Source organism: Diplotaxodon limnothrissa, linkage group LG8 (genome assembly GCF_057381915.1).
Source record: "Diplotaxodon limnothrissa isolate DT_005_m linkage group LG8, D_limnothrissa_male_GT1.1, whole genome shotgun sequence".
Lineage (NCBI taxonomy): Eukaryota > Metazoa > Chordata > Actinopteri > Cichliformes > Cichlidae > Diplotaxodon > Diplotaxodon limnothrissa.
The window spans coordinates 25,194,650-25,222,007 of NC_140603.1; the positions used below are offsets into that span (position 1 = coordinate 25,194,650).

The 27,358-nt window shown below is 40.2% G+C and overlaps 2 protein-coding genes across 2 annotated transcripts; both read left to right on the forward strand.

The window, feature by feature from the left end:
- Nucleotides 1–3,474: 3,474 nt before the first annotated feature.
- Nucleotides 3,475–10,158, forward strand: tekt3 (tektin 3). The gene is made up of 7 exons (XM_085360968.1): nt 3,475–4,041; nt 4,671–4,754; nt 4,934–5,004; nt 5,098–5,241; nt 7,066–7,288; nt 8,132–8,286; nt 9,904–10,158. Exons 1-7 carry the CDS (start codon nt 3,475–3,477, stop codon nt 10,118–10,120), a joined length of 1,461 nt encoding a protein of 486 aa, XP_085217094.1. The 3' UTR covers nt 10,121–10,158.
- Nucleotides 10,159–17,915: 7,757 nt separating this feature from the next.
- pmp22b (peripheral myelin protein 22b) lies at nt 17,916–26,472 on the forward strand. Its single transcript, XM_085361554.1, has 5 exons — nt 17,916–18,047; nt 18,791–18,881; nt 19,178–19,259; nt 22,279–22,419; nt 24,124–26,472. The coding sequence occupies exons 2-5, from the start codon at nt 18,804–18,806 to the stop codon at nt 24,282–24,284; spliced, it is 462 nt and encodes a 153-aa protein (XP_085217680.1). The 5' UTR covers nt 17,916–18,047; nt 18,791–18,803; the 3' UTR covers nt 24,285–26,472.
- Nucleotides 26,473–27,358: the final 886 nt, after the last annotated feature.

Genomic DNA, 27,358 nt, shown 5'->3' on the forward strand with positions numbered 1-27,358 from the left:
TTGACCCAGCAGTCAGGAGTGTAAGCAAAGCACAGGAAAGCACCTCATATCAATCTTGCCAATAGAGGAAGCTGTGGTACAACCAGAGGCTTGGACAATTGCCAGGTTGACATCAAAATAGGTGGGGTTTGAAGAAGTGAAAGCACTAGGGGCTTAGGGAGGGAACAGAGAACCTGTTTTTTTTTTGTTTTTGTTTTTTTTTACTAATTCGGAATGTTTAGAAAACACACCTGACCTCCTCACGTCGTCTATTCTTACCCAATCAAGAGAAGGTCAGTGGTGGAAAGGAAAGGACACAACCTTAAGGGATTGTGTGTGGTGAAAGGGGTGTGTTGCTACATATAGTAAGAAAATAAGAGAACTATCACCAAATTTGTTTGTTTGATATTTCTCTGTGAAAAGTTAAAAAAGTGCCGCAATTATCCGCTCTGGTTGTGAACAGATTATAACAATGCTACAGCATCCTAACTTTGCAGGACATAGTTACAAAATGTCTCAGATGTGCAGTTGGTTGTGGTTGTCCACACTCAAGCAGAAGGATCAAGTTCTTATTTTGTATCTCCAGCTATTTTGGTTGTCGGGTGTTTGAAGGAGGACACTGGTATCTGCACAGCTTATTAAAACCGATCTCTGAATTCGGAGCACCGGAGCATTGTATGTCTTCCAGTATTAATGTTGCAAAAGAAATAATATCAAAGTACATGTCTACATGTGTGAAGCAGTGAACGCTGACTGCAGGTTCAGTGTATTTTTCTACCTGTCCAGTCCAATTTGACAATTCACTGCCACTTTCATTGCAGCCAAAATGAGAAAAATTCAAGGCTTGGACACCTCTGCCAAACCACAGAACATAAATTAAAAAAAATTATGACACTATAATTTTCCTGCTTGTCATTTTTTCCCCACAGCAATATAGCTTGACTGCTAAATGGCTACTACTATATACCACATAAGAAAAGGAAACTATTTCTTAAAACTTCATACTATGACTCAATTTAGAAGCTCTGTTTTATTAATGGTTTTATACTGCTGAAGATTACAGCCTTCAGTTCTGTATCACTGTACTCTAAGCGGAGTAGACAGCACACTTGCTCCCTCAGACATTTCTACTGTGCAGTAATTAACAACATGCTCTCATGGGCCACATGGCAGGAGTATATATAGGCCCCTCTTACATTGCCTTCATGTTCAGAGGCCAGTGGGGAGCTTCACTAGGAATCGCTTTTCCAGGGGACACTTGCAGTTCTATCCAGGGGAGGAATTTCAAACGCAGGCGCGCTTTTCGTGCTTTTCTGGGGTGTATTTATAGTGGATGAGGTCAGGGCAGTAGAAGCGTGTGGGATGGCCTTCTTCAACCTAGCCATGTTAAGTGATGCCGCAGGCTGCAGGGGTGGAGCAATGGTGCGCCATTCCATTCTAAATCTAAACCTGTATGTTTATGACAATAGTAGCTGAGCACGGGCTGCAAAACTGCACGTGGTGGCCACCAAGACCTTTCCAGTTATAAAGTGGGCAGGTCTTGGAGGAGGTTCCAGGGCAGGACATATAAACCTGCAAGCCAATCACAAATTCTTCATTAATGAGTTTGAGATTTCATTATGTGATCTCTAAAGTGGGGTTTGATGGATTTGTTTGTTTTTTTACTTAAAGAAAAACATGTCAAAAAAAATTTGTTCCCAAAAAACAAATATTAATTAAGCTTGTCAGTACAGTACACCTTAAATACCTGAGTACATAGATCAAATTCAGACTGGACCCTACTTGGGGAGTTACACTAATTTACTTCCAGATTGTAAGGGTACTAACTTCTTTCATGTAATGAGGATAAGCTAACTAAATGCTACAACAGTATTTAACACAGCATTCATACATAAAGGGACAGCAATATAGATGTTATTCTCTACAAACATGGAGTTAGAAAACATTCTGTGCTTGAGTCCTACATTATGAGTGTGTAAGTGTCAGTAAGATGGAAAGCTGATCTCACTGAAAGTTGCTGGTTAAGTATTATCATACAGCCAGGGAGGATGAGAAAGCTCTCTTTACCCGCCATAAACTCTGCCAAGTAAAGTTTTAAAATTATTACAACATTAAATAATTAGCAGTAGATTAAATAACATGGTGGTTGGAAAGACCCCAAAATAATCTCATTCAAAGATTTTGTTCAGATCACACTTCTATTGTTAAGACAGAGCTAAATAAATCCTGGTTACACCTTTCCTTGTCCCTGTGGAAACCAGGCTATCATCTGTCCAGCCCTACCCCCTCAGAACAAATTAATGTAAACGATACTCATTTCCAATGGTAGGTAACACAACACAGATTATTATTCTGTGCTACAGGGGTTTGTGTGGACTCTTCCTGCGGCATGAATCATTAAACAAGTAACTGCAATCAATACAGACAGCTTGGTTCTCAGGGTGACGGTGAGCTAATGTGTGCATGCATGGAGACCAACTGAAGTTGACTGCTTTAAAAACAAAGCTCCGATTGCTTCCCTTCTATCGAGGATTTTAATGACAAATGGCTTGATTAAGCTACAGAAAGTAATCGATCATCCGTAAATAAATTCTTTAAAAACTGATTGGGGTGTATTTTGAATGTTTATCTTGTTTAATGAAGAAAGAAGAGAACAGGCAGAATGTGGAGAGCTGTAAGTTATCAGTGAATTAAAAAAAAAATCACAGTTCATGGTGCTGAGGGTTTATAATATAGGCATCTATTTGCTGTGTTGTTTTCACTGCATTTTACTTTTCCACTTTAACTGTGTTCCTGATAAGCTGTGCCTGTATTGGTTGAAAAGTGGACTGGAACTTTGTAAAGTCACAGGAGGTCAGTAGGATTTTATAAAGAAATCTAATAAGAAGAAACATTACAAACACCAAAGTTACATCTGTCCTGTGGACACATTTTGTAACACTGGTGCATTTACTAGTCCAAAGAAAAGCACCTGGTCACTATTAATCTGAAAATCCTTGGCACAGTGTTGCAGTAACCCATGGCAACTGCTTCTGTGTCAACAGAAATCTTGAACAAGGCCAGCTGCTGCTGTCCAGGACTATGCAACACCATTGGTTGGCTGAATGAATGACTTGCTAACTTTTCTATTATGCATGCCAGTTTACCTTTAGTGCGTTCTTGAGCTCATTCTCAGGTAAACAGAGCTGAGAGGCAGCTGGTCACAAGACACTGTCGAGCAACTGACAAGCGTTCATCTTGGTAAGGCAGTTCTTTGTCTACTTTGATGCTTCACCTTAGTTCTGATTTTATTTTCCACCTTCTTACTCTAATGAGCCATCTAAACACGTTTTCTTTGTATACTTAACCAACCTACAGAGTTTGTAAACTGCTTTAAATGTCTGATCCAGGTAGCTAATATGAATATGTAAAATATTCAAATCAGTTTGAGAACTTTTTTCTTTACTTTGACTCAGGACCAGTAGTACCACTTTGAACCCTTGCAGGCTTCGAAAAATGGAGTTGATTGGATCCACTCTGACAGCAACATACGCTCGGCCAAAAAGCAGCCACTTTCTCCCTGCCATCTCCACTATGGCATCCAGCTATCGAAACCCCCAGGCAGCCCTGGTCATGAATCCCAATGCCAGTCTGTGGAGGACAAACAGCTATTACAAGAGCAACAGCACTATCCCATCCCCTTCCATACAACGAGAGAATTTAGATTTGGTTCGTGCCAAGACGGTGTGGTACCCATCCAACAGGAGTGCGCTGACCACCCGCTACACTCCAGATGACTGGTACAAGTCCAACCACAACAACTACAGGGAATCCGAGTCTTCCCGGAAAAGCGCAGAGAGACTAAGAAGAGACACCATCAGGCTGATGCAGGATAAAGAGCAACTTACCAGACGAACCCAGGAGAATACCAGCAAGAACATAGGAGAAAGGCTCAATGACATTGTCTTTTGGAAGTCTGAGCTGAGCCATGAGATCGACAACATGGTGACAGAGATAGCAGCTCTTAATGAGGTCAAAAGGAGGCTAGAGAGAGCCTTGGCAGAGACTGAAGGGCCCCTTCAGGTGAGGCTGGAAGGAATATGTTTCAATGAGCTACTTTGAATTTTTTTTTCACGGATGCACACTAATTTTGAGTGATATTATTTGAACATTTAGCTTGATATTTTTTATTTGTTTGAGAGAAAACATGACATAACACTGGTCATACTAAGACTGAGTGCACGCATATTATCAATCATCCATATTATGCCAGTTTTAAAGCAGTCGTCTGTTTGGTTGTAGAGACAGTTTTTGCATGATCCCTTGCAACCCTTCAAAATGACGGTGCTTTCACTGGGTCAGTCCCATAAATAGGTCATCCTAGTGCCCTGTTCGAATGACCATAGTCCCCCTGAGAGAGTTAACTTGATCTGGCTTTATATCTGATGACAGGGACACCTTTCTAGACCAATATCATGTAGCATGAGACTTTCTTAGAGACTTCTCCAGGTGACTGAAATTGGAGTATGATCCAAACATGTTGCAGAACTTAGTATATGCACACCTTGATATTGATATAAATTGTGTTTTTCTTTACAATCATATTATATCCCCATCTTTTGGAGTGTCACAATCACTGTTAAATAAAGAAAATGTTCTTTATGGATTTACCATTGCATCTTGCTTTAGTCAAAATAAAATTTTGCTAACAGGTGTCTCAAGAGTGTCTGTACCACAGAGAGCGGCGGATGTCCATTGACCTGGTACACGATGACGTAGAGAAAGACCTCATAAAGGTAAAATGAAAGATCAGTGTGGTTATATTTATATATATATATATATATATATATATATATATATATATATATATATATATATATATATATATATATATATATATATTTGGGACTCATGAGACCAATATTACTGCAGAAATAAGAAAGTTGTTATATTCTTTCTACCTGTGCTAAAAAAGGAGGTAGAAGTTATAAAGTCATGTCAGGAAAGGATGAGGCGACATCTGGACAGAGCCATTGCTCAGCTAGCGTAAGTCTGACAATCTGACTAAGACTGTGCAGTTTGACATGTGCTCAATTTATAAAAGTTTTCATTTCTGTTTTACGTTATGTGATTCATTAGGTCAAACCGAGCAGCTCAACATGAGTTGGAACGAGATCTGAGTGACAAACTGACAGCGCAGAGGATAGATCAAAGGTGTCACCATTTAAGGAACACATCGGATGGTATTGGCTATTACAGAGGAATTGACAGACTAGACCCTTCGTGAGTATAATTATATATTTGAATATCTGAATGATTCAATTATATTCGATGAAATACTTGATATTGCTGTCCAGAATTTGTTTACGCTTGCATGAAATGATAAATTGTTGTGTCCAGATAAATATATAAAAATGTTAAGCAGTCTTGAAGCATTACTGTATATTGGTGATTTGTTGCAAGTGAGATGTAAATATTTTATCAGGCGATTAAAAGTTAATAGTAATGCCAGGAACATAGTGAAGCTGCACTTACGCACACCAGGGCTACGATATACACTCACTGGTTACTTTATATGGTGCACCTTGCTTTTGCCTTCCAAACGACCTTAATTTGTAGTGCTATTGATTCAACGTGGTGCTTCCAACACACTGAGATCATATTGGATTGACATCTGGTGAGTCTGGAGGCCATTGTTGTGTTCAAGAAACTAGGCTGAGGTGATCGGAGTTTTGTGACATGTGTTATACTGCTGGCAGTATAGACTGACACTCTGTGGACACGGCCAGCAACAATGCTCAGGTAGGCGGTGGTGTTTAACTCAGTTGGTATTAAAGGGCCTCAAAGTGTGGCAAGAAACCAAAACACCATCACCATCAAACTGTTGATATAAGGTAGAAAGGATAAATGCTTTCATATTTTCAAATTCTCACCGTACCATCATGCAGGAGAAGCCAGTTTTCCAGTCTTCTATTGCCCACTTTCAGTGAGACTCTGAGAATGGTAGCCTCAGGTTCCTGTTATTAGCTAACAGGATGGCACCCAGTGTGGTCTTTTGCTGCTGTGGCCCATCTGCTTCAAGGTTCCACATGTCAAGTATTCAGAGATGCTCTTCTGCACACTGTGGTTATAATGCATTATTATTTGAATGAACTTCCTATCAACTTGATGCAGTCTGGCCATTATTCGTGGACCACTGACACTAACAAGGCATTTTCATCTACAAAACTGCCGCTCGCTGGATATTTTCTCTTTCACATGTAATTCTCTGGAATTTCTAGAGTTGGTTGTGTGGAAACATCCGAGTAGATCAGCCCATCCGGCACCAACAACCACACCATGTTCAAAGTCACTTAAATCACCTTTGTTTTCCATTTTGATGCTCGGTTTAAACTTTAGCAGATCATCTTGAAAATGTCTACATTCCTAAATGTACTGAGTTCCCACCATGTGATTGGCTGATTAGTTTTTTGTAACCAGCAATTGAGCAGCACCTAGTAAAGTGGCCAGTGAGTGTAAATGATGACTATAAGTGTCAGCTTTACCATGTTCACCATCTCCCGTTTGAATACTAGCAATTGCTAAAACAAACAAACAAAAACTTTATACAATTTTCCATAATTGTCATTCCCAATAAACATTTAAGTAACCACAACTATTGCAACCTAACAGGGACATGAATGCATGTACCTAAGACTTCAGGGTAAATCTAATGTCTAACTGTACAGTTATACTACAAAAAACCCAAACCATCATATTGTGTTCTTTATACTAGCTCACTTCATTTTTGTACCAGTTTTCATGCATTTTAAGCATTTAGGTTGAAAAGTTTTTCACTAAGAATGGTACCTGAAAGTTTACTAATCATAGTAATTCTTTGTAATAGACTTACTATATAATCTGGTTTATTATGATGGGCCCTTGAAGGTTTTCGTTTGCTAACAAGCCCCTGCCTCTCAAAAGTTTAAGAACAATAACAATGAAATTTGGCTAAAATAGCTAAAAAGTTTTGTGATATCTGAAAAACTCTTTTCCAAATGCATCATGTTCAAAACCAGTGGGAGTGTTGGAACATACTGTAAATGCATCTAACTGTTTCTCTGTCAGAATCTCTCTGCCTGACTCGTGGTCCAAGTTTACAGATGACAACATCCTGCATTCCCAAAGTGAGCGAGCTGCCTCCCACAAGCTCAGGGATGAGATAGAAATCCTGCTGAACGCCACTTCCAATGAAATGTGGAACCAGTTCAACAATGTCAACGTAGCCTTCACCAACCGCATATCAGAAACCGGTGATGCCAAGAACAGCTTGCAAACACACCTGGCTAAGGTCATCACCTTTTCTGCATGGTTTATTTCATAAAAGACAATAATATCTTGATAAGGTTATGTAACGGGGACATTTTTTTTATCACTGTATTTTAATCGTAGTGTAATGAATTACAGCCTGTTCCTAATTTTATTCTTATGTTGGACTTCGTTCTTGATTATTTCACAATGTGAAATAGATTATTAAGAAAAGTGGTTTCAGAGGCAATCACATGGTTTTATTTTAGGAAAAAAAAAGAAAAAAATCCATTCCTTTTTTCTTATTGAGTATTTAACTACATTTGCCACTTATTAGGAAGAGATCATGTGTCTGTACAATCCTTTTCCCCGCTTCTTTCTAAAACTCTCTATCTCCATCAGCTGTGCAGATTTGCCCTCTATGGTGGATTATATGGATTATATTTGCAAAACATCCCTGTCAAAGGAGAGGAGCTGTAGTAGTTTGTTCATTGCTTGTGTCACATTCTGCACTTTATCCCATTGATTTCAGGTTGCCATCGAGAGCTGCTGGATAGTTCGAACACTGACAGGAGTGATATGAAGCACACGGTCTTCAATAAACCTCACTCACTGTTAGCTGTAAGAAGTAGCGATTGGCTGAAATGAAATTATTTCAGATGAGGTTAGACAGAGCAGGCCACTGTGCATGTGTGTGCCTGTGTTCAGCTGACTCAAAGTCTGCAGCTTTGTACATGATCCTTTTTATTGAGATTCTCACATTTTCCCCTCTTTTGGCTTCGGGTCAGCCTTTCCCTTAATTTCCATGCCTAACTCAGCTATGCTTACATGACTGGAACTCTCAGCGGCTGCATCACAATTTGTTGTCTTTTGTCTTTTCATGCAGACTCTACAAGAGATCTTTCAGACTGAGATGCTAATTGAGTCAATAAAGAAGGCTCTCAGAGATAAAGAGTCCCCATTAAAAGTGGCCCAAACGAGGCTGGAGGAGAGGATCCGCAGACCCAACATAGAGCTCTGCAGGGACAATCCACACCACAGGTAGTTTGTTCCACATTTCCAAATCAGATGTGATTTCAGATGTTATTAGATTGTTCCTCCAGACAAAAAGGTTTTGAGTTTCAGTTACTTGCACTAAGGGTGAATAGAGAAAGAAAATCACCAAACCTTCTACATTTGTGCTACAATCAGCAGACACCAGCTGGTCATGGTGAAGGACAAAAAGCTGTCTGGTTTTAGGAGTCAGGAATGGTAAATGGACGGGTTCCCATATGGCGTTTTTCTACTCTGAGTACTCAGAACGCTTTATACACGTTGCCGCATTCACCCATTCACTCCGATTTATACAAGCACTTTTTTCTATGTAAGCACTGTCTGTCTAAGGCTACGTTCACACTGCAGGCAAAAGCACATCAAATCCGACTTTTTTGACCCTATGTATGACAGTTTGAACAGCACAAATCCGATATTTTCAAATCCGACCTGGGTCACTTTCGTATGTGGTGCTGAATCCGATACATATCTGATGTTTTAGAAAGCGACTGCTGTTTGAATGGTCATGTCGCATTAAATCCGTCTTTTACGTCACTGACACAAGACAGACGCCAATTATCAGCGCCAGAGAAGACATTGTGAACACTTTCTGGCCATCCAGTGTAGATGTCAGTGAAACTATTGGGAAGACAACGTTGGAGAAACGTGAATATTTTATTTGTACTGTATAATCTGCAGATTCTTACAGAAATCTGCAACTATCCTTTGAAGCACCGCTCCTCTCTAAAACAGCAATAAGGATAATTATTAGGCCATATGTAAATAACAAAATAACTTTATAACTTAAAGCAAAATTGGGAAACGTAAAGTCCGAAACAAGTCTTTATATTAAGGGCCATCAGTCAAACAATACTGTTTGCTCTGGGTCTAAACAGAGCGCGTTGTGTATGACGTCGTCTTTTGCACATGCGGGCCGCTTTGAGGGTTCACACTAGAGCGCGTTTGCTGTCACATTTTATTTGTAGTCTGAACAAGCAGACAAAAAAAATCGGATTTGATCAAAAAATCGGAATTGAGCATTAAGACCTGCAGTGTGAACGTAACCTAAGATTCACACACATTCATACTCCAATGGACGTAGGTGACCTGCCTTACCTCCTGAGCCAGAACCACACCTAAGAAGGAAAACTGCTTTCTGGTGGTTGATATAACTAGTAATTATGTGGTAATGCATCTCAGGCTATTTTGCAATGTAGTGTGTGCCTTTTATATGTTACAAATTACTTCAAGGAGTGAAGAAAATTATGCAAATATACTATTTCTCAATCAAGAATCAAATCATTGACAAAGAATGCACTGATTTCCCTGATTTTACCCGGCTGCTATTTGTACTTTTAACTTAATTTTTAACGTCACTTTTAGTTAATCAACCTCATTGAGTGACAAAGTGTAATACCAGTGAATTACTGCCAAAAATGTTTTTTAACTTTGTCATTTGATACATTTTAGAGGGGTTTGGCCTCTCTGTGGTTTAACTGAACAATAATATAAATTATTACCTTTAATTGCAAATCTCACAATGTCATACTTTGGAAAGTTTCCTTAACTTCTTTCCCTATGCTGCAGATTTGACAGTAAGCAGTCTTTCTCTCTCTAATTATTCAGACTTGTGAGTGAGGTGAGAGAGATCGAGGACACTATTCGGAAACTTCAAGAGAGGCTGATGGAGGCCGAGAACACTCTGCAGACTTTGGTGAAGACCAAAGTATCCCTGGAACATGACCTATCTGTCAAAGCCAATTCACTTTTCCTGGACCAGGAGAAGTGCATGAGTATGCGCAAGAGCTTTCCTAGCATGCCCCGTCTGGTGGGCTACACCTAAAACCAAGTCTTAAAAGGAGGACCATTGGAAGACCAATGGAGTTATTGTTTCTGTAGGTTTGGAGTGGTTTAAATGAAGGTGTGGATGACCTAAATGTAAACACGATGACTTTAAAAGCAGATATGCAGCAGTTTATAAAAAGAAATAAGCAAAAGAATCATATGCAAAGGCAAAAACTTGATATCTACAGTTAAATACAATTACACATGTTATGCTACTAATGTACTAAATGGCAGAAACTTGTGTTCACACTTGCAACCTATATATTAAAACCTTTAACAGAACTATTTACTGTTTCACACTGACATAGAGATTCTTTATGTTGTATATTAACTGGTCATCTTAAAGGAGCCCTGTTTTAACTATGAATAGATTATGCTGATTTTGTTTGTGACTGTGATAGCACCTGAGGAAAAAAAAGGTACTTATACACTACCAATTGGAGCAAGGTATTAAACACTACCTTAGCGACATGCCTTGAGCCAGTGAAGCACAAACAAGGGCATTAGTAGCACGTGACGACAAACCCCAAACAAAAAGCAGAGAGTTATTTGCACAACACAGTGAGTGACCTAACTGTTATCTTGGACGTGGCATGTACGAAACACTTACTTAAGTAAGTCTGGCACTGAGACTGTAAACATACACCTGTAGTTTGGTTAGCTCTCCTGTAGGACCTGAGCCTCATAACGTCTCATCAGTCTCTTTCTGTCACCCGTGTTCGCTGTCCCTCTTGTGCCAGTGTCGGCCTGCTCCTGTGCAAAGATGCTGCCATTTGTATTTGTATCGAGTATCAGTTTCATTTCATTTTGTTGGTATAGCGAATAGCTTTCTGAGCCTAAGCAAACTTTGGACACACAAGATACAAATGCATGCACTGTAAACACTACTATCACAGTCCCTGACTCAACCCTTTGTGCTACTCCACTTCCTGTATAACCTTTGGCCCTACTGAGGAATATAAATGTCGCTTGAATTACCAGTAGTGTAAGAGTTTAACCATTGTTTGTATAGTAGTCACCTACTGTAGAAAACATACCACCAAACCACCTGAGCACGCCAACTGTCTTTGCATCCTCATCATCGTATTACACTTGTCTATGAAGCAGATATGTCTCGAAATCAAAATATGTCTCATTTTAAACGAGTGCCTGCAGACAAAGTAAGTGGAATCTGGAGCCAGACGCTAACTGGATTTGCATACTGGGATGAAACAGAATCAATGTGAAGGCTAAGCCGTAAAGTTAAAAAGTCTATCTCAGATCTAACTGGGTCTATAAAATCTTTTTAGTGGCTACACCATTAAAGAAAAAAGCACGAAAACATCTGTTTTTTAAGTGGAGAGCAATTTCACCATAAAGATTCCTGGCTGGGAGGGCGGAGTGATTATAAAGCTCAGCCACCTACTGTATGTGTGCGTAACTTGCACTTTGATTGGGTGTAATCAATCTCAGGGCGATGAGTTGGTTTCCCTTTAGTGCAAACAGGACAATGCTCAGGAGCAATTCAATAGCAAAAAGATCTCTGATGTGGTTTCATACATGTATGTGTGTTTAATGGGTGTGTGCAAGCCTGCCTGTGGGCCATCTCCTAAGGCACCGTAGTGCAAAAGAAAGGGACCTTGTTGTCTAGTGCACATCAAAAGACTCCCTGTTTCACCACCTTGCCATTAAATTTATATTGACAGATAGCAAAAAATGAGCACCACCTCCTCCTCTCCTGGATTCTGTCCTTACTACTCTTGCTTTATTCTTCAGAAATACATAATAGTGGCAAAAAGTGGAATGTACATTCACTCTTATGCTGACTTTGAGGTTATGGATCCCTGTCTGTGTGGGACACAAATAGGTCTTTCCATTTGACCTGATCTACCACCCCCACATACCACATTTGGGGAATGTACTCTGGAATTCTTCCTGCAGTCCAAACATATTGGCAGTTTATTTTTAACAGCAGTTCTTGTTATAGATGCCCTATGCCCCATGTTATTATATGTTTCTTACATACCGTCATACCATGCTAAAGAGCTGATCATAGAACACTTGAGACTGTCACTGAGCGTGTTTTACTCCACTGTAATTACAGACCTGGACTGAGAAAGCATCGCTGAAGAAAAGTAGTTGACGCCACTAGGAGCTATTTTTTGATATTATGTTATATGTAAAGTAAAAAATAGCTAATTAATACCACATTAGGTCATAAACATGCCATAGGTGCCTTATAAACATTATTACTAACATCCATCCATTTTCTTCTGCTTATCTAATTCAGGGTCATGTTTGGGCTGGAGCCTATCCCACCCCGTTCAGGTCACCGGTCTATCACAAGGCTAACACAGAGAGACAGACAACCATTCACCTTCACGGCCAATTTAGAGTCACCAATTAACTTAACATGCATATCTGTGGAGTGTGAAAGGAAGCCAGAGTACCCAAAGAGAACCTATATAGACATGAAGAGAACATGCAAACGCCACACAGAAAGGCCTCAGCTGGCTGGTGGACCTGAACCCAGAGCCTTCTTGCTGTGCGGTGATGATAAACATTCTGTTTTATCTAGTCTAACAGGTCTTTGTTGTACACCTTGACACATAGCCGAACATTTTAAAACACATCTCTCTCTTTGGTAAGTTGCCAAGGTTCCCCTTGCATTAAAAAACAAAGGAAAACTATTCAAAATCATCATATATGATAAGTGGGAAAATACATGCTACCTTTGTTGTCAAAAGTGGAATGGGCCTAAAAAGACAATGTAGTTTTTAAGTTGAAAAAACTGTCAACTATAGATATTTCAGAGTCATAACTATTGGAGAATTTAAAGCTAATGTTGTTAGGAGGATGTGTTTTTTGCTGATGCAGCTATGCTGTTAGAAATAACAAATTTCTCACTTCATTTTCATTCATCTCAAACTGCTGGAGAGCGAGTTTGAACTGACAGCTAAACATTCATGGGAACCAGCTCTTCCTGCGGCTTTTGGATCTGTGCCTAAACAATGAGTTTACCCAAGAGGTTATTTGGAAACTCCATTTTGGGGCTGTAAACTTTGTCTTTCAATATAGGCTCAGTCAAAAATGTTATAGTCAGACCGTTCCATTGTTCCATTTGGAACCAGTTTAGGTGTTGTTTAGCTCTCCAAACAGCTTTAAAGACAACCCAAATGCTCATAATTCATAGTCCAACACCTCTGCTAGAATCATTTAAAGACCCATAGATTAACAACACCTTTGTATCTTTACAGCAGATAACGGAAAAGTTTAATCTATCTATAAAAACCCTTTTTTGGTGCCCACAAATTTATAGTCTTATTAATAGAACTAGGAATAAGACCAGCAAAGATCTAACACAGGATCCTTCCTCAAGAAAGCTGAAGAACCGTTCCTAAAGAGTTCTCTTACGAGAAAGCTTGCCTAAGATAGTTCAGACCATATTAAAAAATAATGGCAGTCACTCCAAATATTTACTTTCAAGCTCCTCAGAACTGTACAAATTTTGCCTAACACGCTGTATTTACATGTATGTCTGCACCTGTTTCAGTAAATCATGTGCAAATAGTAAAATATAAGGAGCTGAGAGGTGTCTCAAGAATTTTACACAGTACTGTGCGTAAGTTCAAATTCACTCCCTGCACTTAGACTCCTTAAATTCCATCAAATCAGTTTAGGGAGGTGGATCTGAGAGAAGAAATGTCTCAGGAACTCCGGGAAGCTGCATTAAGTAATACACGTAAGTTCTTCATCTGTGCGATAGCATCATACAGATACTGCTCTCACGTCACAAAGGTTAGGCTCTCTATAATCTATTAATGTGGACCCAACATGTGACAGATGTCACCAGTGTACACTTTGGTCTTGTCACACTTCCCAACCCTACTGGGAGGAAATGTATTGATCATTATCAAAGGTCAGGAAAATTGATTAACTTTAACTGTATAACTGCATTATTTGGTGTAATTCCAGCCTCTTTCTTCTTCCCTGTTGGTGGCTTTTGTAGCCTTGGTACCCTTCCCTCCAAATGGCTGATATTGTTTAAGTTGGTGGCTTTATCTCTTCTGCACTGCCCACACCATTGTTCATTATTACTGGCTTGATCAGATTGTATTGCTGTATTCATATGTTTTTCTCTTTAGTTTATTTTTTTATTTTTTGGAAAATGCTGGAAAATATTAATAAACAGATTTTAGACACACATAAAAAGGTAGATATAAATTTATTGAATAATTGATTACTGTTGGCAGCTGAAGGAAGCTGGAGACACACTGATAAGACATGTAATGTATGTGGTTTTTCATCCCAACTGCCAACTCTCTCAAAACCACAGAGGCACAGTCCTAAACTTTTGAACTTTCAGTCAACATTATCTTCCCCCAGCATTTTGCAAGTAACCGGCTACAAGGAGGGAAGCACGATAAGATAGACGAGTGCAGCGACTAACCGAAGTTCAGGAATTGAGCAGAAAGAACAGTACTCTTTAATGTGGAGGAGACAAGAGTCTCATGGGTCATTTGTGCTATTGACTAGCTACCATAACAATTCATAGCATAGATCTGTGAATCCAATACTTTGCATTCTCAATAGACAGCAGAATGGGTGGCTAATAGAGAGATGCAGAGGTCGAGAAACAATACTGCAGTCTTTCCTGCTGAATCACAGTGGGCTGATGATGACTGGGAGTTACAGTATGCAGTTTCGTCTGTCTTAAAGCCACACTTATTAGATTTCTGTTTTATTTATTTATATATCTGGCAACAAAGGAACAAGGTTCAGCTTCTCACAGCATATGAGTCAAGCTTCTGTTTGAATTTATACAAATACAAACTATGACCCTAAAACTTCCCATTTACAAACCAGAGTGATGAAAGACACCACGTGAATCAGGACCATATGATTTTGGACATGTCAGCTGACACATGCCTTTGAGAGATTTTAATATAGACATGAGATTGATTAAGAGTTTCCTTTTATGAGCAATGAAATAATGAAATTTCTGCAAACAGTGCGATTTTAGGGGATTTTGCAACTTGGCAAAAGGTTAGTATGCCATATGATGGCAACGATAAAGCTACTTTGGGATGATTTTAATTAAACCACCCACTTATAATTATCATTAACTGGTTCATTTAAACCTGACCGTGTTGTGTGTTTATTGTGGGTTTTCCTTTATGTGATAGAGCAGTTTGCTCCTTAGCTGTCATCTCCCATGTATAGTTTAATTAAAGTGTGATGACAACTCAGGGGTTGAGACTAGGTTACAATTTATCAGCACACAAACAGACGGACTGTATTTACCTCTCATCACTCTTTCTGCTTCCTGTTTCCTGCATTTGTGTTCCTACCATCCTCCTGTTCCATCTTTACTTAGATTGTCTGTCAGTTCTTCACTCACACGTGACCTGCATGGCTCTATTTTATGGGTATGATAGTTACTAGATCATATGTGATCTTTTAAATTTAATAACTGTTAACATCTGGGCAGACTGGGGGTAGAAGAGCTGGATGGTCCAACAACAATATTGCTGCAGCAGGAAGAGAGCTATTAAACTGCAGCGACTAATAGTGACACTTCACATGCTGATTACACAAACGAGGCACTTTTGGCCAACAGCTGCCACAACCTGAAACACAAGGCAGGAGGCCTGTTCCCAAGTGACTCAACAGTGACGCAGATAGGCCCCCCCGACCCTTAAGGAGCATCAGCTGTATCCACTGTCTCACAGAAAATCTGAAAGATGTCTGCTGTGAGTATAAGCCATGTATTCATTCCAGTTAATGCTTGAGTCAAGATAAGTGAAAGAAAGCAGCCTCTTAGACTAACTTACCGTCGTCAAGAAGAAGATTGCTGTGGGTCAAAGCTCGCCTTCTGTTTTGCACTTTTTAGGATCTATTATGGTAGAACAAAAAATTTCTTTGCTGCCATCTGGATGGAGTTACTGTAACTCAATCATGTCTAGTTTCTAGATCCATGTCCTTGGGCTGATGTCCTATCTATGGTTTTGGTATGTGCTAACGTGAAGCTATGCGAAGCCATGTTAGTGACAGAGATGAAATGTTAGGAGCTGATTCCAAATGTAACATTATTCAGTATCTCACTCTGAATGTTTGCTATGTGGCTCTTCCCAGAGTGCTTGGCTTCAACCCCAGCAAACGGAGTAAACTTAACACTCCCGTGTCCTTTCAGCCCACTGATTGTCAGTCTTTTACAAACATTGACATATAAGGGATGGGAATGAGGAGGGCCTACACGGCTGCGCTACGGTTTTAACGAGACCTCTCCTCTGAATGTCACTGTAAACCATTATTGTTGACCATTTCACAGCTCATACAATCAGAGTTCAGGCCTGATAACCAGAGCTACTCTGGGTTAAATACACAGCAGATATCAGTGACACATACCAAAACAATCACAACATGCAAAGAGGTACTTGATGCAACTCAGGCTAATCATGTCAAAAACTTGGATTCAAGGAGTCCCAAAGCTCTGACTAAGAGCAGCACTTGATCTGCTCCTCTAACTGTCCCACCTCATTTTCATGTGAGTGTGAGGAACAAATATAGCAGAATCCAGGAAGCGCAAGCTAAGTGTTGAAGAATAGAAAGTGGACACTGACAGGGGGTTATGGGAGGTCAGTTACACCCTAAGCTACTCCACCAACCTGCTAATGTGAGGAAAGTTTGATAAGTTTGTGCTGCTCAGCCAAGAAGCTAGTGCAAACGTCTTTTAATGTTTGGAAGAGGAATTTTATTAGAAATGATGCTTTTAACATGTACAACGAAGGGCAGAATCAATCAAAAAGAATTGCCTTTCTAAATGATCGTAGTATTTACTGGTTACCTTGTATCTCTGTAATTCTGCCCTGAACACGATCCAGAGGGAGAAAGAGATAAGGCCATCAATTTATACTGTATAATATTTTCATGGTTAACTCCCTGAATATATTTCTTTGAATTACGCTCGTTACAACACACACGTTTATAGAACTGACCAAAGTGCATACTTTTAACATCAGGGGTCCTTGTTCAGGGTGGAACACCATCACACTCCCACTGGATATGAGTCACGTCAAACAGAGGAGAGCCCCAGATGCTATCTCTCACTTGTGGTGTGCTGAGCATGCCCATCCACACTTTCATGCACGCAGTGAGTCACAGCGCGTAGTTCATGACTACCAGAGGGAGAAGGCCCACGCTACATCACATTACAAAACATTACAACCGAGTCTGTCACTCTGACTCCCGTGGTTTCCAAGGAAACGTTGCTTTTCATTGCCTTACAGTGTTGTACCACAAACACATAAGCTATTACATACGATATATGACCAGAAAAAGGTCTTTATTTATTTATCATTTGTTTAGATTCCTTGTATAAACAAGAAATGAACGTAAATTAAGAAAAAACCAACAACTAATGTCTTGCAATTCTTGGACAATTGTGCTTGATTTTCAAATAAATCCCCTTATTATTTAATGATATAAACTATAAATATGCCAAAAAAGAAAGTTTCAGATGTCTTATTACATTACTTATAAATATCTACAATATGGAACGCCAAATTAATTTCCTAATACCTAATACAACAAAAGATGAAAGAGAAACCTCGAAATCACATAGTTGCTGTTAGTTACCACGACAGCCAAACAATTACTACCAGGTTACTACACACAGTAAGTTAGTAACTAAGGCAACCCATGGCATTACGCATAGCGCGTCTATATTGGGAACACTGGCTGTGAACCAGAGGGTCACTCCATGACGCAGCGACGCACGCAGGGCGTTGTTCTTCCATAATGAGACTTTATAACAGAACGTCAGTCCTGGCATCAATCTAGTCTGAGAGCGACTTTTAGAACAGAGGACTACCGCTGTCGGACTCTTTTTCGGGCAAACTTGCTTTTGCTTCTCTTTTTGTGGACGTACAAGCTCTACGCTCGAAGTAAGTGGACTTTGCTTTTTTCTAAACTTAGTTACGTTCAGGCGCACTCAGGCAGTTCCGGCGGATTAAAGGGAGAAACGAGATTTTCCCCGCGCAGACTGCTTCATTGCGCGTACACACAGACACGGGGGAATTGAGCTGTCACCGCAAATAAACTGGCATTAAGTTTAGCATATTAATTTCAACTATAGACAGAATTAATAAGCCTTTGTCTAATCGTGTTTCCTTCGCTTTGTTTTAACAAGTCATTTTGCTACCCGAAAAAAACCGAATATAACTGAAATAAATGCAGTTTTGTAAATGATATATGGCGGATTTAAGGAGTTTCAAAGAAAAAAAAGACGTATTATTATTTTATTTATTTATTTATTTATTTATTTTTGCTTAAAAAAGCCAAGATTTTGTGTTGTTTGGAACAAGTTAAAGCAAAAAGGGTCCCTCCTGAGATAATCTTTAAAGTTTAATCATATTGACAAACTTGCTGTTACACTGGCTGTGACTCAAAGGCACCATACCTCTGACTATATGAAGAATATCGTTAATTATTTACCGTCTTTTGAAACTGATGTTATGGAAGGATCCTGTCATCTCAAACAGACAGGCTGAGATAAAATTTCTTAAAAGGCTGTCCGCGTTGAACGTGCTGCAGCGACACACCCATATCCCACCAATCTGACATCCACACAAATACACACACACGTACATTGACCGTCTGATTGTCTCCTCTACTCACTGCTTTCCAGATCATCTGTAAAGATGCTGCTCCTGCTACTTGGAATCATCTTCCTGCACCTCGCTGCTCTGGTTCTCCTCTTTGTGTCAACAATTGTCAGCGTGAGTGAAAATGACATGTTTACCCATGTCTCTGTTTGTTCAGATGTCATAGTGAGCATGCACACAGAGCAGGAGCAATTAGAAAGGCATGCATGTGCACTCAGTATCCTGAAGATATAAGATATCGTGGAGGATTACATGCAAACTGACTCTCTTGGAGCCGTTATGGATGTTTTACCTCCACCACTAAACATAAAATAATTATTATTCAACTTATTTATGTGTGTCTTAGGAATAGAACTATGCCAATGAGATCTATTTCTCTTATTGACTGAGTTGTATGTTGTTGCCACCAGGTATGGACAACAGGTGAATCTACCACATCAGACCTATGGATAAACTGTACTACCTCTGGATGTATCCCAGCATCAACTGGAGGTCAGATACCAGCCTCACTTATATTTTGCTGTTTGCCTTTAAACTGTTTGTTGACAATACAGTGGCTGGGGAATTTACTGGGAATTTACATGCTGCTCTGTTCTCTCTGAAGCTCAGTTTTAAACTTGCTTTACTTTAAAAATCCATCATTTACCTACCCTATGGTGTGGGTGTGTCACAGTTACTCTGGAACTGTGGTGCCATCTAGGGCAGAGAATGTGGCAGTGCTGTTTTGAAGTGCTAGCTGATAGGCTGCCACTGTATAAATAGTCGTGGTGCGATGTCCATATTCAGGTCTCGTGTTGGGAGTCCATAGTAACAGAGCTGTGGAGAATCAGGGTGGGGCTGCAAAGAGTATTTAAAGTTTTAAATCTATGTGCGTGTGTGTTTGAAACCAGGGAAACCTTGGACCACCGTGAGCAGAACATAGCATGCTGATAGTGGGTCACGCCCAGAGTAAGATCTTAGTGTCCCGTGTTAGCTTGCAGGGATCATTAGGACAATTTAAGGCAGCAGGTGCAGCGTTAGGAGATTTATGTACACAAAGTCAGACACTGGATGCTTTAATTAGAAATACTGATATTCATATTGATAGTAGACACTAAATACAAATATTTTACAATGTCAAAACAGTCAAAGAGTGATATATTTTCCTCTTCATGAATGTTCACTCTGCATCAGCTGTATGTTTTGCTACTAAAAGTGCCGTCACAGTGCTGCAAGAGCTGCTGGCTGTAGCTGGCTGATGTCATTTGTCTAGTATGAGCTGCGTTCAGCCAGTGTGTATTTTGTCAGGGGCAGCAGTGGTTGCACACTCTGCCAGGTAGTTTGATGGTGCAGTCAGTTTGTTTGACTTGCTTTCACTGGTGCACTGACGCAGAGTGTTTATTTAACAAGGCGCGTGTGCCGTTCCCAGGTCTTTGCTTTGGCTTTGAGAGATGGAAGATAGTGGTCTGCTCGCACGTTGGGGCCAAGCCTGCGTTCAAAAGAGCTTTTGGAAGCTTTGCTGAGCAATCAACTTTCCTCTGAACCAAATCATAATCATGGGCATCACAGTTATTTTTAGGGAATTTCTAAACCTTCAGTGTTGCCATGAAAAAAAGAAAAGAAAAACACACACACACACACACACACTGTGTGATGCCACAGTTATCAAATGCTGAGTGAGTTAAACATCACGTGCTTGCAGCCAGGAAAATTACTTCACAAAATTTACTTGCTCTAAATTTAGCGGTCGAGGAATGTCTGCTGCCCCAGCACAGACCTACACCACATAAACAAGTGAGGGAATACTACAGCAGTTTTATTTTTGCTGTTTACTGTTTTGGGAAAAGCTTCAACAGTTACTTTCCTGTTTTGAATTTCAGCAGAATCCTTTAGTTGCTCTTCCTGGAAGTTATTTCCGTAATAATAATGAACCCAGACCCAGTTTATGTTCATTTTGAATGCGAGTCCCTCTTGGGTTTCTGTGTTATTTTGAACCGTGAAGCACGCCTCATGCCGGGAAATGCGCGATGTCACTGTTTCCTACTACTGGTCGGGAAAGAAGGAAGGAAGGAGGGCTGGAGGGCTGTTTATTAGAAATCAGTGTACTGTCGCTGCATTCACAAAATGTTATCACAGATTTATATATAACATTTGAAAACACGGTTATCATAGTGGAATCTAATTGTTGCGTGGGTGTGGTATCAAGCTGGCGACATTTTATGGATGGAGATTTGCAATGTGTCATGTTTCTTCCCATATCTCATCTATGAGCCAGTGGTCCTCGGGACATTCTCTGCTGCTGCCATTGTAGGAAACCTGACTCCGAGCTGGTAACTCTATGTAGTCATCATGCAGTTTCACCAGAAAAACTGTGATTGTTTTTTAAACGGCCACAGAATAAAATGCATGAAATGTGTTACAGGGTAATGAATTGTTGTAATGCTGAGTTAAAATGCGGTCAGTTAAAGTGAAAAACATCACACAAAGTAAGCTGTTTTATTGCTTAATCATCCTTGTTGTTCTTGAGAACGAGCACTAATAAATTATGCACTGTGCCTTTTTTCACTTTGTAAGTGCGCCTCCATTAAAACCGCAATATGCCTCTTATTTAAAAAAAAGTAAGAGAATCAATAAATCACAGATGTATGAGAATTTTGAAGTAGACAAATCCATATATTTCAATGTCAAACCTTCGCAGAGGCATGCATACAGATTGAGTTATATTAAAGAAATACATATTTTAAAGACTTATCTGGAGTACTTGCAGGCGTCAGGACTGGACAGCAGCTAGTGAGTGGCATTTGCAACTTATGCCAATACACACAGATCTAGGGAGATAAGAGCACAAAAATAGAAATAGTAAATGTGACTAAAGCGAAAGACTAAATAAGTATATAGAGGAAGGGAAAGCGCGAGTGCTTCAGGAAACCTGTGGGGCAGGAAGTGAGGTAAGGTGAGAAACCTGATAGGGCCTGATGGGGTAGGAAGTAAGCATGGAAAACCATCAGTCAAGAAATAGACACTGCTTGGAAGTCCAATGATTCCTGGAATGGCAGCACGAGTAAAACGCAAAAACACACAACCATACATGGAGATTGAGCACCAGTAGAGTAGATGGTGCATGGTGGACTCTGTCAATACAGGTGTCTAATGGGTTAATAGCTTCTAGAAGCCTGGCCTTGGAGGAAAAATCAATATGGCACATTTAGTCATAGGTCCTACTGTGAGGGGCTCACAGAGCTTTTAGAAATAAGATACCTAGGTTTCATTGTTAAGGATCCATTATAGATTCCCAGAAGTCAACAATGCCAGGGCTTCCTCATTATGTTTTATTTGTGAGGATGCTTAAATTCAGCAGGGGCACAGTACAACAGTACACTTTGGGTTTGGATTTTTTTCATTTCTGTCTTCTCATCCTGTTGTGTGTTCATTAAGTCAATCAAACATCTATTATGCTCTGGTTCATGATGACTGGCGTGCTGTTGCTGACAGGACTCTCTCTCTCTTTTCAACTCCCCTCTCTCCCCTGCAGAGTGGATTCAGTCGGTCCAGGCTGTCATGATCCTATCCATCATCTTCAGCTGCCTGTCTCTCGTCCTCTTCTTCTGCCAGCTCTTCACTTTGCAGAAGGGTGGACGCTTCTTCCTCACTGGAACCTTCCAGATCCTTGCCAGTGAGTTCATCACCCTTAACACATTCACATAATTTTTATATTACGTGAGTAAATATAATAAAAATGTATTTAAAAAATTAGGCATTTCATTGATAACAGTAGCAACCAAATAAATCAGCTTTTTTTTTTTCAATTTTGAGAAGCTGAAAAATTGAAATCTTCTTTATTTTCCCAAGAATGACTAATATACATGGTCACTGAAATGTTTTAGAACACCGCAGTTCTTTTTTTTAAATTGAAATTTAAACAGCTCTCATCAAATGTGTCCCAACTTTCATTGACTACTTATAACCTCATCGATCCACGTGTAGGGTAGCATGAGTATTGTACTGCAAAAAGATGTGTGTTGCTATAAAAATTGCAAGTAAAAGGCAAATAACAAAGGAAGAGAGACAGAAGATCATAATGCTTGAAAGTGTAGGTTGTTCCTGTCAGAGAAATGGTGAAGAAACTCAATGTGTCAGTGAGTACAGTCACCTTCACCATTAAAAGGCACTCAGAAACTTGGAGAAACTCTGACAGGAAGTTGAGTCATCAGGTTGTGTGACAGCCAATTCACAAGACCACAGCTTTAAATGTTCAGTTCAAGAGTAATCGTGGTAAGCAAGTCTCATTTTTGACTGTAAAGAGAAGGCTTTAAGTTGAAGGTTTGACGGGTTGAGCTGCAGCAAGAAAGCCATTGCTAAGATGCCAGAATAAGAAAAAAAGGGCTTGCCTGATCCATGAAACACAGCCAATGGACTACTGAAGACTGGAAGAAGGTGTCATGGACTGATGAATCAAGATTTGAAATCTTTGGTTGATCAGCCAAGATTTTCTTTACACCGTCACGTAAGCAAAAGGATGGTTCCCCAACATGTGACATCAAATGTCAAACATGAAGGAGGAAGCGTGATGGTCTGGGGCTGTTTTGCTGGATCCAGAGTCAGTGACTTGCATAGAGTAACCAAAATGGCTACCATAGCATTCTGCCATGCAGTGCCCTCTGGGAAGTGCATGCAAACTTTTGACTGGTAGTCTAGCTTCCGCACTACTCTGACCTGCATTAATAACACAGCAACACCTGGGTAGTCTCAAAAGGTGCTACTCATACAGTACAAATCCACCACCACCACCAAGAAACCGTTAGTGGATGCTCACTTTCCATGTTCTATTGGAGAGAATCAGATTTAGGTATGAGCCAGTTACTAATGGTTTTTATACTCCCCTTGTTCATTGTACTCCATGCCCTTTGGCCAGAGAGCATCTCTACTGCAAGTCCATTGTGTTCTCTCTTGGCAGCCCTTTACAAAATCCCAGGTTTTCTCTCCACGGTGCCAGCACATTGCCTGGCACCCAGTTGCCCACTCAACCAAACAGGAATGACACTGGGAACACTGCCAGCCGCGCAGTGTTCAAATGTCAGTAAGGCTGGCGGTGGGAGGTGTGGCGTGGGAGGATGGGGGGGTCTGACAAACAGATCGTGCCATGTCAGACAAGGTTGGTCGGTGGGCAGAGCTGGAAAAGCTTACATAGGCCACAATGGGGTTCAACAAGCATGAAAAAGTGTGATGTAATGCGGGGGAATGCCTTCTGGGAAACTGACCTGCTCGTTACTGCCGCCAAGCAGGGTTCAGCCCAGGACACAAGACACACAGAAACCTGATCTAACACTAAGATGATTATGGCCAGTATTATTAAAAAGTCACCTTTTCCCCCTTGCAGGTTTGTTTGTGATGAGCGGAGCCATCATCTACACGGTGATGAGTCCAGAATGGGTGCTGGAGGGAAATTCATTTGGCTACTCCTACATCCTGGCGTGGGTGGCCTTCCCCTTGGCGCTGATCAGCGGACTCATCTATGTCATCTTGAGGAAGCGAGAATGAGCCGTCACTCCATCCCACTGTTCCCAGTAACACCCCCCCCCCCGCCCATCTGCAAGTGCTATCAGTACCCCTCTGAAGTATAACTCGTGACGCCCAACTACCAGTGGAGCCACCAGGCCAAAACACCCAGTTCACAGAAGGGGGGATTAATACCAAAAATCAAACCAAAACACGAAAACACCAATACTGTCTCAGTTTAAAGATGTATATAGTATCTATGGTTTAAAACATATTTATAACACTTTTTACATATATGTACATAGTTTTTGTGTTGCTCTGTCAATGGATACTATGAGCTTTATTTTAGCTGATTAAGTGCCTCAGTCTTTGTTTGTAATGATGAAATAATTATAGACTATTTTTGTTGTGGGATTTTTTTTTTTTTTGCCTTTTTTGTTTTGGTAATTGCCAAGTAATAAGTAAGAGAGAAAAAAAAGTGTTTCTTGAAGTATACTAACCAAAGTGCATGTATAGAAATAGAGAGGTTAATTAAGCATTTTCGACGGGGTTGCTTTACAAAAGAGAGTGGTAACATCCATGGATGTAGCATAGCCATGAATATGGATTTGGTCCTTTTCTATTTGTGAATTTGCAAGTTTAAGTGTATTTGTTTTCAGTCTTTTTTCCATTTCTTACTTTCAACAAAAGATGGTGCTATGTATTTATCATTCCTATTACTGATAGCAATCATTTACAGCAGAGTTGCTTTGTTATTGTTTAGAGTCAAACAGCTTGCCATTAATTAAAGTGAGACTCAGCCAGCGGTGCACTTCTACATCTAGTGCCGGGCTGCTTCTTTAGGGAACACAGCCGATTTCACTTTGCAGTGTCTGATTATTTTTTTCCCCCTTTTATCAGCTACTGTAAACGGCGGATAAACACGGTTGGGGTGGTGCACTAATGTAATCGAAAGTCATTTAGAATGGAATGTCAGTATTATTCTGCGAGTTTATAGTCTGATCACAGAGAAAGAACTTTAAATAAGCTTTTATTTTTATTCTTGCCTTAATTTTCCATCATTCTGATGTTTGTGTTCGCCTCGCGCGTATGGCTGTTCAATTCTCAAGAAGTCTTTGTAGAAAAGTATCAGAAAGAGCATAATCACTGTGGGGCATTATACCGAAAGGAAGAAGTTATACATTTAACGCTACTAGAATAAATGCCACCAAGTTGAAGCCATATAAAATATGAGATGATAGGAAAAACATGACTGAAATATTAACTCTATTAAGTGATAAAAGGACAGAGAGGTTTGCAGTAATGATACAACTGTCTGTTTCACATACTTGAAGTTTGACATGCTGCAGTCTCTGCCCACTGACGTTTAGATGGTTTTTTGTCTACTGTATAAAACCTTTACTGTTTATATGTTGTGCATAACAAATGTTTATGACAATCTAGCCTAAAACACTCACTTACTAAATAAAACTACTTTCACATTATCTAATATTGTGTATTCCACTGTTACAAGGGACTGTAACACTCTATGCATGTAAAGTAAACCGTTACATTTTGCAGAAGTCATTTTGCTGTTTGCCCGTAAACTTTGAGACACACTTTTCTGAGCTCCAAAAGCTTAATGTGGAAAATGATGATTACTACCCATGTGTCGTGGCATATTTGCTATTACTGACGTGTGTGAAAACGTTTGAGATCAGTCGAAGACATCGGCAACTGAAACGCAGCCTGTAAATGTCTGTGTGCAATTTAGCCAGTCAAACCTAGGTTAGTGCGTGTGGTTGCAAATGCTGTATGCGACTTGTGTCACCCACACGGCGCACGATGCCAGCTATTCAAAACACGCAGATAGCGTTTCAGTGTATACTGTGTCTCTCGTGACATCAGACATAAGAGGACTGGGAGCATGTTCTGAACACTAATGAGAAAGCATCTGTCCTCCACTTGATGGCATCTCCTCTGAGATCCTCTCCCCTTCCAAAAAAGAACTACACTGTGTTGGATTCAAGTATTTCATTCTGAGCTTACACTAGATAATAGTCTGCTATGGTTTTTCAGCATGATGCTCTTCATTGGGTCCAGTTAGAAGAGACTGCTTCTAATGACAACTGCCCTCTTGATTATTTTGTGTAAAGCTGCCACTTTCAGCTGTGCTATGTTTACACCAAAACCAAATGCTCTTGATATTACCAAAAGCTACTTTGAATTTAACCATTAAAGGATGATTCTTGCCACCTTAATGGAGCTTACTGTGTCTTTCAGTCGCAGTGCACACATCTATAACATATCTAATCAATCTGAAGAACACTCAGCCGTTCTGACTAATGGAGTCTGAATATTCTGTTTCTATAACAGTCACTCCTCAGCTAGCACTTTTGCACTGAGCTGATGATGCGTCTAAATCTCCAGCAGTGAAAGAGTACACTCTAAAGAAAGATTCTTGTTGCAGGCTCAGGCGGTCACAGTCTCCTACTACTGCCCCCTCTGACATTCTAGCACTGGGTAAAATGGGAACACTGCATTCTGGTCTGCGAGCGTGTGGGTGTGTGTTGTTGTTGTTGTTTACAGACTGGGGAAGTCTCTGTGTGTGCAGATGTGCATACCACATTATACCATTCCAATGTATGATGTCATCATGGTGTACCCGGGCACATTTCAATTTCCTTAGGTCAATGTACATAGTTACAGGCTTAAAAATTTTGCATGTCCTGTGCAATACTGCCATCCAGTGGAAGCACACAGTAGCAAAGCCAACATTTACTATATGTCTCATACTAGATTAGCAAACACTGCCGCTGTGTGGTACAATTGGAGTACTGCACGTCATTTCACCATCTACCATTGAACCGAGAAGGGAGACCGACCGAAATAGCCTCTGGTGGGTGTGGCAGATCATATTCTTTTCTTAATGAAGTGTGTCAAACCTCGTTAACGCCTTATATGATGATTAAGGTTTGTCTGGAACTCAGCTTGTTTGTGACGGTACATCACTGCCATTAGTATGCATGTATGAGGTAGAGGGGGGTGATTCTGCCAACTAGTCTACTTTAGTCAGACTGATAAATGTGCCTCCTCCAAAGCCATTATGAAGCTTCTTCTGCACAAGACATCATCAG